The 18,611-nt window shown below is 39.2% G+C and overlaps 1 protein-coding gene across 4 annotated transcripts in view; it reads left to right on the top strand.

Moving 5' to 3' along the window:
• GNAS (GNAS complex locus) overlaps window positions 1-18,611 on the top strand; it is a 256,365-nt gene that overhangs the window by 224,827 nt on the left and 12,927 nt on the right. For all 4 annotated transcript variants that reach the window (XM_048819684.2, XM_048819685.2, XM_048819686.2 and 1 more), the window contains one exon: window positions 15,965-16,019. In XM_048819684.2, the coding sequence (XP_048675641.1) occupies window positions 15,965-16,019 (55 nt within the window). The remainder of the gene's footprint in view (window positions 1-15,964; window positions 16,020-18,611) is intronic.

Raw genomic sequence — 18,611 nt, 5'->3', positions numbered from 1 at the left:
GTACAAAACAGGCAGAGGGGCAAGTGCTCTCATTTGTGCACCTTTTTACTTTATTTTATGGCAGAAAAAGTCAGAGATTTGGCAGGTGAAAATTTCTTAGGGCATTTGCACCCGAGAAAAGAAAACTAGGCCTGAGTTGCTCTAAAATATACCAAATTTTGTAAAATCAATTCTGGAGCTCTAGCTCACTTGCCATAAATTGGATTAGAAGTCAGGCTTTTAATCTGTCTCTGGTATTAGCCTGCATGGCCAAATGGAATATTTGTCAGAAGAAAGGATAATAATTTTATATCCTGATTCAATTCTAGAGCATTGAACCTTTTGTAGGAGCTTCAACAGTAGATGCCAATTTGTGTGTCTCCACTTGCAGAGGCCTCGAGTTGTTTTTCTTAAGTTTGAAAAAGAAAAAATGGGTAGCTTGCCCCAGAGGAAAACAAAACCTGAAATGTGAGTTGTTGTGAACGGTTTAAGCGATCAACTCCAGAACAGGTATTGACAGGTTGTTTCTGTAAAGGAACTTACTGCCATTCCAGTCCCAACAACTGCCTGGGGATATGTGGATTGGCATGAAGATGTGATGTGGATTTGAGCTTCCCATGAGGAGAACAGGTCAAAATTATTTACTTTTTGCAAAAGAATTTTACTTGAAAATACAGAACATGTAATATCTCAAGTTTGACGTTGACTTGCAAGGCAAAGACATGAACATTTACCTTCTGCTGAATTTACATGCTGTATTTTTAAATATATTGAATTATTTGATATATTAATCTGAAGAACTTTTGTGTTTAAGTATATTCAAAAGTAGGCAGTTGGGGTCTCACTGTCACCATCTCCAGAACATGACCATCATTCATTTATCCTTACTTTGACCTGGCCTGTCAACTATTTGAATTCCTGAATCATTCCTAATCTTCCAGGGAAACCAGAATCCTGTGTTCAGAATACTCTCTCTTGTTCCCTAGAAAGTGAAATCATACCATCCCTGTTTCTCTCGTTATCTTTAACTACAGTTCAAAATTCCATTTCCACTTTTCAGAACTCTCTCTGTCAGTACTGTGCAACTTTGCCTAGAGGGAACCTAGGTTTTAGACTATACTTGGCACATGTGAGTAAGGAGAAATAAAAGCTATTCACAGCACTGTCACTCACTGACTTCGAGTCATTGAATCTCTGTATTGTTTGACCCATTCGTGAAATGGAAGTGATACTTTCCCATTTCAAAGAGGTGGTGTGAGGCTTACTGTCTATAGAGCACTTCATGGCCCTTGAATGGGAAAAGTCATGGAAGTATACATTGTTATGACTACCTCTGGTCTATTTTTCATTTAGCCCCTTCAGCTACTGAATTTCTTCCTCCAGTCTTGGCCTTCTCCCTTTCCACAGTAAATGCTTAGGTACACTTTCAGGACATCACTTCAACTACCCGAAAGAAGTGAAGTGAGCTGTAGCTCACGAAAGCTCATGCTCAAATAAATTGGTTAGTCTCTAAGGTGCCACAAGTACTCCTTTTCTTTTTGCGAAAGAAGTCACTTCATCTATTTAAATTTCACCTTGAAACATTCCTGTTCATTTTAGCTTTCGTGGAACCTAAACTCTCCTCTCCTTTCCCATCCCTTGTTACATCATCTTCCTTTCTTTTCTCACTCATCTGTTTTAATTAGTCTGCTGGTGCTTCACTGAATCTTCACTGTTGTTAAATGTCAACTTTTTACCCAATCTTTTTCCATTTCTACTTGCATCTAATTCTGCAATGTTACCTTTCCCATCACTCTGCATTTTCTGCCACCTGCATGAAGGACACTAGAAAAATACACCCTATCTTATGTAAAATAGCCACATTATCTCATAGTTAAGGCTAAGATTTTTTCATGGTTATTTTTAGTAAAAGTCACGAACAGGTCACAAGCAATAAACAAAAATTCACAGAGCCCGTGACCCATCTGTTACTTTACTAAAAATAACCAGGGGGAGGAAAGGACTGACAGGACAGGGAGGAACTGACAGGCCGAGATCCCCGCCATGGTAGGAGGCACAGCCCCAACTCCAGTGGCCACAGCAGGGGGCACAGCTACAGGGGAGACACAGCCCTTGCTCCAGAGCTGGACCAGCTGCGGGGCTGGGGCGCGTGGCCCCCGCTGCAGCCCTTCCATGCCCGGGAAGCCCTGGGGCTTGGATGCAGGGGGCTTGGGTGCTGCAGCGCTGCGACAACCCCAGACTGGCTGCAGCCCCTGGAGGAAGTCGCAGGGCTCGGGGTGCAGGGTCCTTGTTCCAGTCAGCCCCTGTTGCAGGGCGAGGGCGCACAGTCCCGCCTCCTCTTCCTGAAGCCCTAGAAGGCATGGAGTGTCCGGCAAAGTCACAGAATCCATGACTGCCGTGACCTCCGTGATTAAATCATCACCTTACTCATAGTAAATTATCAGAAAAATTACATTGCAAAAATCTGATGTTTGCCTTTCAGAAATACCTGACTTCTCTACTCCAGGGAGTTTTAGAAGATGTACTAATTTAAATTTTAAAAGATTGTATTGATGTGGTAAATTATTTTTATTGAGAGGAAAATAATTCTACTTATTTGATGGCACTGGTGGGAGCTAAAGACCATGAGGAGAAAGTCCGTATAAATACTTAGTTAACACACAATTAAAGGATATCCCATCAGGTTCATCTATTTCTTAACTATTTAGAGCGGCCCCTAATACACAAAAAGAAAAGGAGTACTTGTGGCACCTTAGAGACTAACCAATTTATTTGAGCATGAGTATTTTTTCCCTAATACACATTTTGCATACCAGACTGTGGTCTTCCTAAAAATGAAATGTCTCAAATCTCATTGCTGGTCATTATCAGTTTAACTAAAGGTGTGTTTTAAATTTGATTTAGTTCCTGTTTGGACACTCCTAAATTGGATTTAAAATGGATTTTTTAAAATGTAATTTAAATCAGTAATTTACCACCTTAGATACATCAATATTAGTCATTTTAAGCCAGTTTAAGTGTGTCCATACAGGGATTTTCACTGGTTTAATTAAATCAATTTTAAAACACTGCTTTAGTTACTGGTACAAATTTGTGTGTAGACAAGATCTAAAGACTTCACCAGAGGACACATCCCCATCTATTTTGGCATTACATGGACTCTAGCCCTTACAGCCTACAACAGCCACACTGATCTGTCAGCTGGCTCTGAAGATCCATAAAATAGTTCCCCATCAGCTCAGCCACCATGCAGTCCAACTTGTGCGAAAGTAAACCATCTCTGTGACACAGTCCTGCTTCTTTCTTCTACACATCCTCAGTCCATGAATAACTGTGTGGCCTTACACTCAGAATGATACTGTCAAGGCTAGCCCATATTGCAGCTGGGAGAGATATGGTCTCAAATTTCACCAAATTCCTCAGTCAGCGAAGGTAACAATCCTGCAGCTGTACAACATTATAAAACTATGGAAGTAAGGAGAGCGAGAGCATGTTAACTGACACCATACAAGTAAATGTTTTGGTTCTTAAGCACCTATTCCAGGGGTTCTCAAACTGGGGGTTGGGACCCCTCAGGGGGTCGCGAGGTTATTACATGGGGGGTCGTGAGCTGTCAGCTTCCACCCCAAACCCCGCTTTGCCTCCAGCATTTATAATGGTGTTAAATATATTAAAAAGTGTTTTTAATTTATAAGGGGGGTCGTACTCAGAGACTTGCTATGTGAAAGGGGTCACCAGTACAAAAGTTTGAGAACCACTGACCTATCCCCTTTCAGATAAGCATCTTCCAGCAGACAGGTGGGACAAAAACATTTGTGAAACATGGATGCAAAAAGACAGAAAGATATGTTTATGATCAGACCCATGTATGGTCAGCCAGACTTGATCACTACCGGGTTGTCTACACATTGACACTCAGGAAAGTTAAGACAAATTAATTAAAGGTGTGAAGTTAATGCACATTAGTTAAAAAGCATGAAATCCCATGTAGATGCTCTCGTTGACCATTCAGATGGGGATTTAATGCTCTTTAACTTACACACATTAACGTCACGCCTTTAGGTAATTGGTCTTAACTCCCCATGTAGAAATGCTCTAATTCTTCTAGCTTGATGGTATTGAGGGTGGCTAAAGACCATGAAAGCAAGATTCATTGTATCATTGATTAACATACAGCATTAAGCTGACCTGTTAGTCTGTTGCTTTTAATTACTCATGTAAAAGTACAAATTGTAGTATTTAGCGTATGCGCCTTCTCAGTGAAATAACTGAAAAAGTCATGAGTCTTCCAGGCATCCCTATAGAATTTCATTCTTCTAGACAACAGTTTTTTTCTGAGAATTATACAAAGTTAAAATCACATTAAATAGCAAAAAAGGCAGAAATCACTTAGATATTTTATAGAGACAGCTTTGAACATTAGCACTTAGCATTCCTATCAACTTTTACACAAACTGTAGCTGATCTTAGTTCCCATCTTAGTGAACATCTTGAAGTTAGCCTTACTTAGGAATAATATATACCATTGCCTTTCAATCCACCTCGAATTAACATGTGGCCTGTTTAAGGGATGGGAGTCGTAATTTGACCTCGTTAATTCAGCTTTGTCCTTTTATTCCAAAGTGCATGGTAAATAGAGTTAGGTAAACTAAGGTGAGCCATCCAAGCAAGATTGCTTTTTAAAAAGGGAGAAAAAACTTGCATAAGGTCACTGCACTTTGAGTTCCTCTTAGGCCTACATCTAAATAACTGACTGGGATGCGGGATGCTGAGTCCAAGGAAATAGTATTCTGGATGCACCTGTGCCAGAAAAGCTGTTTTGATTATGTTTTTGTCAGAATAAGGATCATGAATCAGAACTGGTTTCCATTTTTATGCTACTGCCCAAAATTCAGGGAGAAGAGGGTTTGCCAAAAAAAAAAAAAAGATGTGGGGGGGTGTTTTGGGTCTCTAGACTTGAATAAGTCCTGGGGTTTGATATGTGAACACTTTAGGCTGCAAAGAAGAAAAAAAAGGAAATATGATGAATTAAGCTATATTAAAAAAACAAAAACTAGTTAACAGGGATTGCTGCATGTTTGTCACTGCTCACTAACACACAGTGTTCCAGCCTCAGGCTTGCCCAGGAATTGAATCATGACACCATGATCTCATTCATACCGTTACCTTTCATTTCTGCACCCTGTGTGCTTGGATTGGTTTTAGCTTTCTGCTGGTTTGGTGAAATAATTTTCTGGGGTGGGGTGAGGGGTTGTTCTGAAGTTATTTGACATATGCAGGCTTGCAGGGAAGAGTGAGCCTTGCAGGCATACAGCAGTAAGTTTTTTAAACACTCTGTTGATTTTGATAGTTGAGAATGCCAAAATGCCTCGTTACAAGTTAAAAAGGTATGGATAGAAGCAATTGGAGAAGCCTTAATTGTGTTGTTTATTTGGGGGGCTATGAGGAGGATGTTTGGCTTGGGAGGTGGATAATCAAATACATTCATGGGGCCAAGACATCGAAAATGGACATAAACATCTAGAATTAAATTTGCCCTGGTTTAGTGGAGAGCATGGAGGACTGGAAAAACAGCTGCACGTGGAGGCATCCACTCCCCCTGTATGTTGCAGAGACGGTCTGCACTTAGGGGTCTCAAACACGCGACCAGCCCATGGAATTATTTCCTGTGGCCCGCCATAGCTCCCCTCGCCCCCCTCCACCTCCACCCTCCCAGCGCGCCAAGTCCCCACTCCTCCGCCCGCCTACCTACCAGCGCTTCCTACCACCAAACGGCTGTTTGGCTGTGCTTAGGACTTTCCAGGTGGAAGGAGCGGGGACACAGCGTGCTCAGAGGAGGAAGCGGAGAAGAGGTGGAGCCGTGGCGGGGATTTGGGGAAGGGGTTGGAATAGGGGCAGGGAGGGGGTGGAATGAGGTGGGGCAGGGCCTCATGGAAGGAGTGGAGCGGAAGCAGGGAGGGGGGCTTTTGTATCTTCGTATGAAAAGGTGTGAGTGATGCGACCCTCGGGCCAATATACTTGTCCTCATGTGGCCCTCAGGGTGATTTCAGTTTGAGATCCCTGACTTAGATCTACCTAGCTATGTAGTGTGCAAAATTCACACGCTTTAGTACTGTAGTTAATTCAACCTAACCCTCGCATAGAATTTTTCCATCAACCTAGCTATTGCCTCTTGGGGAGGCTGATAATCTACAGTGACTGGAAAATCCCTTCTGTCACAGTAGGAAACGTGTATGCTCTGGTGCTACACCAGCATTACTTTAGCACCATATATGTGCTACTGTAGCAGCTGCAGTATAGACATGGCTTGAGCAATAATGGGGCAGGCCAGTGATTTGGGGGAAGCAAGCACCTAGTTGCTTTGATACCATGCACAAGTGGCCTGGAAGTGGTATGACTGCTCGGAGACTGTCGGCTGGAGGTAGCAATAGAGTTAGTCTGGGATTTTTTAACTAATACTTTTTCCATCCAAAAATGCCAGTTTGTTGGAACCAAAATGTCACGAAACGGGGCTGGTTTTTACAAATCCCCTGACTCAAAAAAAAAAAAAAAAAAAAAAAAAAAAAAAAAGTTGACAAAAGTTTTTAATTGTCTAATTATTTCATTTTCATATTTTGGAAACCAAAAAAAATCCAGTTTTCTGGTTCAAAATGATTTTTCATTCAGAAATTTAAGTTAATTAGATTGAAAATGTTAAAGTAGTACAGTCAAAATAAAAACGCAACATTTTGATTGACCGGAAAAGGGGGGGAGGGGCTTTTTGATACACTAACATTTTCTAGATTGTGACTTTTCGTCTTGATTTGGGAGGGTAACCATTTTTAAATATTCACAAGACAGGAAAACCATGTCCTGCCCAGCTCTAGGTACTAGCCATGGGTGCACTGCTGCAGAGCTAATTTCTCTGTCATCAATCACTCTCACTCCCGTGCTTCACCCACACAAAGCCAGAAAACTTAGGCATTCTGTGACTGAAGAAGATTCCACTCCGAATTAGTAAAACATTGAAAAATGTTTCTTTATTCTTTATCGTGTCTTGTGATTCATGCTAGATGAAGCTTGGCACTGATTTCCGTTGCTTACACCAATCCCAAGCTTTTGGAGTATCTTTTCAGAATAAATGAATGGAAATTCTGAATTATATGTAACATGCATGTTACGACGTACATCTTTCCAAAGAATTTCTATGAAATCTGCTGTTTTTCTGAAATGTGCATTGTTCAAATGGCAAACGAACAAAATATATGTGGTTAATGGGGGAGGGGGAGAAGCTCTTATATATATTTGAGTCTGGATGGAACTTACTCTACAATTTTTAGAAATGAAAATATCCATGTAGGGACCTAAAGGAATCCTGTGGGCTGATGGAGCAGTTTGCATAGAATGCCTGTATTCGTGTCTTTATGGCATTTGGAAGATATTTTGCCGTGGTTTAAATGCTTATTACAGCTGCACAACTTTGATTACGTCTGCAGTCCCCATTGTTTTTTGATGAATTTCTAAGACTTTATATTTTGTGAATTGTCTCGTTTCTTGATTATAGAATAAAATATGGTTACTTCATTAACGGATCTAATCTCTCTTGCCTATTTTACATCACAATGGCTGCTATTTCTGATATCCGTGAAATCATTTATTATATATAACTTCATAAGGCTTATTCCTAGACTGTTGATATATCAGCTGGTAGCTGAATCTCATGATGGTACAAATGTTTGCTGTCAGCTAAACCAGCTAACATTTTTGACACAAATCTGTGCCCATATAGATAATTTGGACATAATTGAATGGATTGATCAAGGCTGTGTGCTAAAAATAGAAAATTCTCTCTTCCATGAAAATGAAAGAAAATGGATGTTTTAAAGGCAGCCATCATCGAATAGGGGCATAGGGAAGTGAACGAAGTTCTGCAGTGACTTAAAGGTTTTGCCTTTCACCTCTGAATTCAAGAGTTCAGATTGAATTGAGTTGCAAGTAAAACTAATTTGTGATCTTAGTCTAGTCTCTGTTATATTATTTGTCCTTCAGAAATCTCCATGCCGTTTGGGACAAAGTGGGATTTGCCTGCAAGAACTAGAACAAGAATAGCTAGAGTGCTGCAACTTAGGAGGTGTCAAAGTAGTATGAGTAAGCTTTCAAAATACATGATCCTGAAAGGTGCTGAGCACCTGTAATTCCCGGTGACTTGACTTGGAGATACTTGCTTAAGCCCTTTTCTCATCAGACCCATAATGTCTGCCTGTCTCTCATCTAGTTATTGTAAGAACAGAAACTTACTGAATTCAGGCCAAAACCTTAAAGAAAATATACAAAAATCTTTTTTAAAAAAGGCCTCACAGGCAAGTGATTGTACTGTTAGTCTTTAAAGTGGCATGGTTTGCCACAGATGGGGGGGCGGGGGGGGAGGGGGAGGGGGATGGAAAACTGAAGCTTTCATGTTAGTGATGTAACTTTTTTTTGTAAACCTACCATAAATTCAACCCTGGATTAAAAAGCAATCAGAGTTGTTTCTCTGCCTCACTCTGGTTGTCTCTGTGTATGAGTTGAGAGATGCATTGTGCCTTTTCAGTTTCTCAAACAGCCTCTGCCTCTTTTTATTTGTCAAGCTGGGGCTAGGCTGGCCGCATTCCAGATGTGTCTCACAAGATTTGGTGCTGATGATCTATTTATAGAACTGTGGTTCCATTGTCATGACAACCGTGCTAGAGGCCAAGGCGGCTGGGAGCTATTTCTGGACTTGTGCTGTAATGTAAAACTGATTGGGAAAGTGAGTGCATCCTCTAAGCCAGACTAACTTTAGACAGGCAGAGAGAAAAAAACATCCACAGTTTCTTTAAATACACTTTCCGTTTCTCCTACTTTTTCCCCGTTTGTTCTTTTCTTGGAAGTTTTTGAAAAGCATGCATTTTCTACTTTGTATTGCCTGCAGTGAAACAAAATGCATTTTCGGTCCTGTGGCCTCTTGTGGGTTACGCTTTTAATTATGCAGTTTAGGAAGCAATACACGTAACCAAGCTGCATTTTTGTTTTTAAGGAAGGGTGGGTTGTTCTGGGTTTTTTTGATGGCAACACAAAAGTAATGGTTTAATTTACAGTGGTTGTAGTTTTGTAGTTCTTCATATCCAGTAGTTTTAATATTAAATTTTTTGTGTGTGCTTTGTGCTCTCCACACCATATAAGGAACTGTAACCTTGATTACCACAAGATGATTCCAAATATATGGAGTCATACTTTTCAGCTTTCTCATTATTTGCTTCAAAATTAGACCAGTGGTGCCCCTCCGCCTCCAAGTGGCTGGAATGCTCTGAGGTTATTCTGAAATTAAAGCTGATTCTTCTCTCAAAACCACTTTGATGTAATACACACACACACACACACTCTCTCTCTCTCTCTCTCTCTCTCTCTAATAAATTCTAAAGTTTGGATACTTAAAAGTGTTCTGACCTGTGCATGATTCTTTAAAATGTACATTTAAATGAGGATCATCCTAATAAATAATTGACTCAAAACTGGAAATATAAAGAAATATACTTCTAGCTTAGTGAGGATATTTTTACTAATAGTTGTGTCTTTTGGTTTATTGCAGCTTCATTACTTGCACTGTTGTAGGAAAGCTCCTTTCCATTATAAATCTCTGTTTTTAAACGTGCCCTAATGGGTCTGAGAACTTGGATGTAAAATCTCATCCCAGTAACACTTTTTTTTCTTTTTAACTGCAATTCTCATCTCATTATTATACAAGTACAAGATTCATTACATGCTTTCTTGGGTGTCTCTGATTTGAAAGCAATTCTGTTTGTGGTGTTAAACGCAGTTTTACAAGTATTTTAATAGACCCATAAAACTAAGATTTTGGTGGGATTCTTTACCCTTCATTCTAAGTTTTCTAAATATTACTGTGTCTATATGAAAGTTTTTTAAAGATCTGTAAGAATTTTAACATGTCTGCATGACCCATTTTAGTGAACGTTTGAAAATTTCACTTTAAATAACCTATGCTTTTTTTTTTTAATCTAGTGTTAGTATTTCCTCTTTGGATTTTTACTAAATGTTGAGGAAATATGTATCATAACTGCATGACAGGTTTGTATTTATATACTATGCATGATTGCAGAGACACCATAAAGATTAGCAGATCTAACATTATGCCAGCAGCTTCGTTTTTGTTTGCCTCCATATCCCACCAATCCTCTACTGTCCCTGCCTTCTCTGTTTCTCTTAGTAGGTATGGTACTAGAAATATGCAGGAAACCTCTTCCACCAATTTAAAGAGTAGAATTCTTGTATTTTTCAAAATCCTGCTTGCTCCCAAGAGTAGAAAGGATAGGCAAAACGGAGGGACAGCCGACGTGTGCATGCTTGCAGCTGCAAATAAACCTGGTGCCCTGGATTTGTTGTCAGCATATTGACCTGGGTGAGAAGCTGGGATTTTAGCAGTGTTGCAGTCCTTGTTTTTCAGGGGTTGGGAAACTCTTCTGGATGTGTTTGGAGAGGGGGAAAGGGGAAGGGGAATCTACTTTCAAGTTACAGTACATAAAATTTTGGACTTCTCAGCCTTAATGTCCCTTTAAGGAAAGGGACTGTAATTATACAGTAACTTGGAACTCCATAGCTGCAGAATAGACAAAGTCTTTGAGAAAAGAACTTCAGTTCTCAGATATTTAGATCTTTTGCTTTTTAAAAAGCTACACTTAAATAACATTAAAATTATGGTAAAGAGACAAAAGGCAGAAAATTCAAAGTAAGGTAAAGGTGATGATCTTTCTGGAGCAAGAAAGGCACAAGTTACTTACAAATAATATTAGTGTTGCCCTTAATTTACAGTTTATTTTCTCGCTCTTAAATGACACTAGAACCTAATTTTGCTGTGCTTGATGAGGCAAAACTGCCATTGATTTTGATGGGAGTTTGCATAGGTAATGTCTGCTGAATCAGGCCCTTCATTGGTAAAATCAGTAAACAACTAATGGTTTCATTTTCAGAAACTGAACTGTGACTACTCCCTCGGAGGTGCCCCTAACCACGGCAAATAGGACTGTGATTAGTTCAGATAATAATGTAGTAATAAACGCACAAGACTGAGAGGAGACCTGGAATCTGTTCTTGTTGGCTTGATGTATGACCTTGGGGAGCTCTTTTACTTCGTGTCTTGATTTCCCCATCTTTAAAACAGGGTGACTGATATTTCCCTTGGGGTGGGGAGGCAGGCATTGTGAGCCTGATTTGATATCTGTAAAGTTTTTTGAGAATCAAATGGAAGGAGCTTTACAACTCAGAAGTGCTAATACTACTAAGAAACAGGTTTCAAATAAATGTTTTTGTTTAAAATTCAGCCTGAAATATTTTGAAATATATCATGTGCAGTGGTACCTTGTGGGGTATTAATGTGTCAGAGAAGGGGGTCTAGGAAGAAAAGTCAGTGTTGGTTTCATTTTGCTTGTAAACTCAGGTGATGGTTTTACAAAAAACAGTATCTGATAGGAATAAAACTTGCCTCTCTGAAAATAGATGTGTGATCTGTTGAAGGAGACCTTTGCTATATTCTCCTTGATTAGAACAAAAGCCTGTTTTAGACTGAGATTTAGATTTTTTGCTTGTCTATCAACCACCTCATCAGATTTCAAAGACTAAAATTTCAAGTTACAAATCTTTCTGAAGGGCAAAATAAGGGGAACTTCCCTCATTGGGACTGGAACCTTGGTAATATTATGCTAATAGCTCTCCATTTTCATTTGCTAAACTAGACCCCCAAATGTGAACACACAGTAGTAGCAGAAAAGATTTCTGAACAGATAATGCTTAAACTCCAGAACTGCTGAAGAGAGAATGGAAATAAGTAGATCCTTTTATCTGGAAATCTTATCTTGCTTGGGGAATGGCAGGTTTATTAAAATTTGGAACAGTCTTTGGAGTGAATGATTCAGTTACTTACTGTGTCCCCCTATGCTATGGCAAGAAGGGCAAAAAAGGAACCTTTGTGCCAACTTTCTGTCTGAGATTTGTTTAATAAATGCAGTTCCTAAAAAGTGGAAGGGAATTTGATGGTTCACAATGGCTTATATCGCCTACATTTTGGGTGTCCTTTCCCTTCCCTTAGGTGAGGAGGTCTGACGAAAAATCCTGCTTTTGTTTCAGATCATCTTAGTTTACCCTTAAGTCTTAATACAATGAATTTCAATATCCAAGACAGAAGTCTGATGCTGTACTAGAGCTCTGCTCCTGCTTCTGTTGAAATCAGTTGGTTTGTTTTGCTAGCTGCAAATTAACTAAAATCATTTAACACCTCCCACCCTGCTTCTTAGCACTTTTTTTAATAGTGTAGATAAAGAGAGAATATTTTGTGCCAAAGAGATAACATTTTGCAGAGCAAGGACCCGGTCCTGCAACTTGGTCCAAGGCAGGTTCAGGCCCCCAGTGAGAAGTGGGAATGACTGCTGACTGAATGGCAGGGTTGCTTGCTGGAAAATAACTTCTTCCTCTAGTCTCAACGAAAGCAGCATGGAAAAAGGCAGTGTAGTTTTGGGGGTTGGTTTTTTGTGTCAGTGTTTGTTTTTGTAGTTTGAAGCAGAAATTGTTATTGATACAAGATCTAGCTTGATGGATTTTGGCTCCTTTGTTTCTGAAACACAGCAACTGTTTTGCTGTTTATTTCATCACAGCTACCTTTCTCTGTCCCTCTAAACATCCCAGAGCCCGTAACAAATTACTTTCCAACTTCTCTTCCACAGCAGATTGTGTTCTCCAGTAAATTGGAAGATGTGTGTCATCCCTTCATTTTCTGTCTCCAGCCTGAAGTCCCATATATGAAATCTGTTTACATACATTTTCAGAGCTAAATTCTCTGCTGACATAAATGGGCACATCTCCTCTGGAATCAGTGGAATTGTACCTGTCTACCCTAGTAGTGAATGCAGACTGGCACTGAAATGTCCTCACTCCAAACTTCACATTTTGGACAGATCATGAAAGGAACTTCAGAAAGAAAAAAAAAATAGTGATTACAATAAATTTGTATGTATTTTTAATTACACACTGATTTTGCATGTTAAAATGAAGCCAAAGTTGTAAGTGTTCCACTCCCATTGGGCATAATCTCTTTTACTGGGTAAATTGCATACTCAGAAAGAAAACAGTCTTGATTTGTAGTAACTGGGTATTCTCCAGGTCTTGTACTGTGAGCTTTCCTGAGGTCTCTTCACTTCCACCCCCCCCCCCAATCCCCCTCCAACACACCCTCATTTTAGTTACAACAGGAGAGATGATAGCTTTTCCACTGCCGTTCTGGTTTTCTTCTTGTCTTTTTCTCATTGCAAATATCACGTTAATTTTGCAGATAGGCAGCTTCAGTCAGTTCAAGAGGTGTCCCTACAAATATGTATCATACATCTATGAATCAGTATGATTTTCTTGTGTGTGTTTTGGGAATTGAGGTCTCTCAAACACTTTTCATGAAGTGGAATATGCACGGAAAGGAGAGCTCTGTATTTAACACTTACATTGCTCTCTTTCTCCAAAAATGCTGCTGGAAGGATGATTGTAGGCTTTTTGGTAACTGTCACACAATTACATACTTTCCTCTAAAGTAGTATTGTTTTGAATATCAAACTTCATTGAATGCTGCAATTTATTTTTGTGGGGAAAGAAATATTTATTACATTCAAACTTATTTTACCTGGCATGGATGTAGCCGTTGGAATTCATCTCCCGTACATTACTGCTTCTCCTATGTGGCTGGTGTTTTTCAAGGAAATCATAGGTCTAAAAATAGTCTGCATAAACAACAGTAAGAGGTCTGTACTTTCAGTTCCAGGTTTTAGAAATCTCTCGTTGTTTTCTAATTGTCAGAGTTTCCAAAACCCCTTGCGTTCTTATGAAAGTGAAAAAGAGAGTTTGTGGAAGCCTGTTGTAAAATGTTACACTGAGATATATATTGTGTGGAAAGACTGGGATGTTTCAAAGTCGCATAGGTGATTAGTATAACAGCGTTCATAGCATAGCAAGAATTCCTGCATCAAATATTCTCCTGCTTATGAAATATACATTGTCACCACATGTTCCTGAGACTGCAGTTTTAAAAGCGGAATGCCTTTATTACCTGTTGAACCGTTTGTCTCGTCTGAATCCATAGATAGTCTTACCCTGAACACCCTGATTTTTAATTTTTTCGAAATGGTGTTTGTTTTTTACTCTAAACATCACATACTATTTGATTAGTACCCTGGAAGGTTTGAGAACAAATCCGGTATGAGCAGTGGCGTACAAGTTTCCCTACACTGCTCTGTTTTCATGCCTTTAGGTCTACCTCAGTCTTCAGCAGTACCGCTGTGAAAACGTTGTCAATAGGAGCTGCTTTTTAGGTGTAAATTTTTTTAAATAATGCTTCTACTGCTTCCTAAGATATAGCCAAATGTTTCTAAACTTGCAAACCTGGAAATGTGTAAAAGTCTGATATGGGTATGTAGTGACCAAATTTATTGCTGGTGACTCTTCACTGGCGTGTGGGAGGAATTGATCATTTTTGTCCAGTTCCCAGTGCACAACGTCTGCTTCACAGAGCCTGTGGTAGAGTTGGTGCTAATTGCCCCTATCTGTAGTCTTAGCAGAGTGACCAGTGAATAAATAAGCATGGAGACTGAGATGCTTTCTTGACCCTAGAGAAGGTCAACCAGGTGAGGGTTGAAATGCATTGTTCAAAGAGTCTGTAGGAACAGGAGGGCAAAACTTGTATTTCCACTACTTGTGCTATTGCTGTTCTATGGACAGAGGGGTTTGGTCAGAAGGAATTTCAATGTGGCATCTTTCAAAAATACGGTGCTTCTAGATTGTAGTAAATTACCAAAAAAGCTAACTGCAGAGGTATTTTCAGGCCTCTCGGTAATATGAATATGGAGACTGTAAAAGTGCTGTGTCGCTTGGATACCTATTTGGTATGACAGGTGTGATGTGGATAAGTTTGTAGTATAAAATCTGGATATTGCTGTAGGCAGAAATATTGAGAATCTATGAAAGGTGGGCTGAGAGGGAAGAACTTTCATATAGTTGAGTTGCATTGGTGTCAACGTACACTAGAGCCTGTTCTCTTCATCCATTGTTTGTCTTTGTACTAGTGGGGTATAAAGCATATATATTAAGGCATTTTCTTGATAAATGTGTGAGTATTTTGCAACTGCTGTGAAACAAGTAATTAATAAAGCGGCATCCTGGGATTTTTCCTTCCGGTTAAAATGAAAGGAAATCAGAACGGAAGGATTACTGCTAAAGGCATTTTAAAGACCACATTAGCCTTGAGATCTTCTTTAGTTGTATTAATCAATTTGAGTAATACATATCTTGTTATAGCTAATTAATCTTCCATTGCCTACTCTGGTAAGTAAACTAGAAACACTTCTGCAAACAATCAAAGGACAGATCAGTCCTACCTTACTCTGAACTTCATTAGTGACATAATTGGTGCAGGGATTTCACCCATTCTTTTGAAATAAAGTAGTAAAGTTTGATTTCAAAACAGTGTTCATGTCTTATTTTTGTAATAACTAAATGCAATGAAAGAAATATTTTGCCTAATGTTCTAATGTTGGGAATAGCAGAGTATCATAGCACAAGTTATGTTAATGTTTAGATATTGATATTTGTCCACACGGTTTGTAAAAATAAAACTACATGTGTGTTTCTTAACAATGAAATTGTTTTCCTGAAAATTGCAATGAGATTATCAGAAAAGTTGATTAAATTTGTGTTCCTGGCCCTCTGCTGGTTAGCGGTAGCCAATGCAATTCTTTTTATATTGCTCTTGCAGACACAGTGCCATATGTATGTTAAATAATTTACATCACCTCAGCATTTTTTGTATGTATGAAATGTAAGACGGGGGTGGGGACGACCCAAATGCCTGATAGCCTATCTTTTAGGTGAAGTGTACTCAAAAGTTGTACTTAAACTTTAGATACAGATCACAAATTTATTTGACAATGAATTTTTTTCACAGTTTTCTAGACAAGATTGACATAGTCAAACAAAATGAATATACACCATCTGACCAGGTGAGTAAAATTTATATTAAGTAATTCTATAACCCAACCACTATCTATTTCCCATTGCCAAGAATAACTGAGCTTTGAATTTCACAATATATATTTTAGCTTCCTTTTGTTGAATTGGCAGCTGCAGTCTCCATGATAGATGCCAACCTATGTTGTATGATGTTTAACATTGCACTGAAAATAAAGTTTACATTTATATGCTTTGATCTCAGCTCAAGTGTATCAGGAGCAAAGAACTGTGACGAGAAAAACTGCCCAGGTTAAAGTAAAGGTCAAACTTCTGCAGTAGTAAAAGCCTTCCCTTGTAACCAGTGGAATTCGAGCTTCATAAAGTCAACTCCACCAGCTGAATAACTGCCATAGATATTCCTTCTTAACTTAAATTTGGTTTATGCTTTCTCAGTCCTCCTGGCTCCCACTGCAAACTAGCTCCCTACATAAGGCAGGGGGCCACATTGCTGACCATTAAAGATTAGCTTTCCAGCCCTTTTCGTACATGTTACCTGTAAAATCAGAGGACTGCCTTTTATTAAACTGAATGACAGAATAGCCTACCAATCAATAGTCTATCAGTTTAAAACAGCACTTTCTACAGGACAGTATTGTTGTAGTGAAAATGTAGTCTGACTCAGTGTTTTGTAATTAAAGGCAAGTGTCAATAGCACTGGCAAACTTCCTTTGCAAACAACGCTGGCTTGGGATCAGTGCATTCAGAGCTAGCAGAAGCTAAACTCCAGGCATGTTCTGCCCAATCAAAGTGAAGTTATCCTATTTTCATAATATGCCCACTTTCATGCAGAATCACTTCATTAGTTACCCCAAAAAAAAGTATGCTTAAAGTACAGCTAGTACTTCAGTTTCTAAGATTTAAATTAACATTATGGTAGAGTATGCAAATGTAAAACTAATTGGGCTAGGGAAACCTAATTATAACAAACTGTGGACCAGTTATTACTCCATAATGCACAGGAGCCTGGATAAAGCCAGCTGTTGTCAGTTTTTGGTACAAAGCTGGACTGTACTTTATATAAGCAAAATATGTTGCAGTCCTTGATTTTATTTATTAACATGCTGTTCAACAACAACATCCATTTTAAAACACTCAAGTCCATATCCAAGCCCTGATCCACACAAGTGAGCTCTTGTGCCTGTCCACAGCTCCAGTGCTCTGCAAGCACTCAGAGATCTACCCTCATGGATCCGACTGCAGCATCGGGGCCAAAAATTGCTCACAAGACTTATCATATGCGTGGCCCAGCGAATAGATATCTAGACAGCAGAACAACAAAGCTTTCACATTCTACTAAAACAGTCAAACAACTGAACGAATTTTAAAGGTCAGGCTGCTATGGATAGATTCGAATCAACACCCTCCCCTTGAAAAAAGAAAAGGAGGACTTGTGGCACCTTAGAGACTAACCAATTTTTTTGAGCGCTTCATCCGATTAAGTGAGCTGTAGCTCACAAAAGCTTATGCTCAAATAAATTGGTTAGTCTCTAAGGTGCCACAAGTCCTCCTTTTCTTTTTGCGAATACAGACTAACACGGCTGCTACTCTGAAACCTCCCCTTGAAAAGAATCCAATTCCAGTAGACCAGAGGCTGTAGTAGGACATGTTTTGTTAGGATTTGGTAGAGCTTTCTATTACTGTGGCTTCTCTAACAGTACTTGATACTTCTAAACATTTCCCTATATCAAAATAGCCTTTGATTATTTCTTTAGAATCTGTTGCAATCCCTTTAACTCATATCGAACAAAATATGGTTCTTTATGTGAACTGGCCAGCTCATCATAAATTAAGAATGTGATCCTGTGACTGGATCCATGCAAGCAGACTTCCTGTACCTGTGCAGTGTTCCAGTGGCCTCCACGTGGGCCATAGGGATCTTCCATTGTAGATCTTAAGGCAGGATCAGGGTTCAAGAAGTTTGAAGAAGTAGAAAAGTCAGTTTTTAATTACCACAAAGAGAAAAAAGAGCGTTCTGACAGATTGCTTCCTCTTCAGGTGGAGACCCTCCTCTTTATGAGAGAACCGTTTCTCAAGTTACCAGATAGAATGGTCATAAAATAAGTGTAGTCATTTCTGATTTGTAAGTTTTCCAATAGTTGATGATGATCTGAAATTTAATTCATGCCCAGTGTTATCTAACCCCTGTTTTCAGCAAGGATTAGAAGTGCAGACTGACCTTTACCCACTTACAACTCTGATTTTCTTTGTCCCTTCTAAAATCACCCTTTCATCTAATTTCCTCTAATAGTCTAAAGTCCCTTCAGGGTTCTTCTAATAGTCTTTCCAGAGTTACTGGAAAAGAGCTTTGTATACAGCAGCTTTGTCAGTGTGCTTTATTATTAAGACAAAGTGGGTGAGGTAATATCTTTTATCAGACCAGTTGTGTTTATGAAAAATACAAGATCTGAAGAGCTCTGTGTAGCTCGAAAGCTTCTCTCTTTTGCCAACAGAAGTTGGTCCAGTAAAAGGTATTTCCTCACCCACCTTGTCTCTCGAATATCCTGGGATCAACATAGCTACAACAACAACATTTTATTTCTGTCACTATAGGGATTGTAGCTTTTGTTTAGTTTGCAAATAAT

This window comes from Caretta caretta, chromosome 13 (genome assembly GCF_965140235.1).
Source record: "Caretta caretta isolate rCarCar2 chromosome 13, rCarCar1.hap1, whole genome shotgun sequence".
Lineage (NCBI taxonomy): Eukaryota > Metazoa > Chordata > Testudines > Cheloniidae > Caretta > Caretta caretta.
This window is presented reverse-complemented; position numbering and strand designations above follow the sequence as displayed.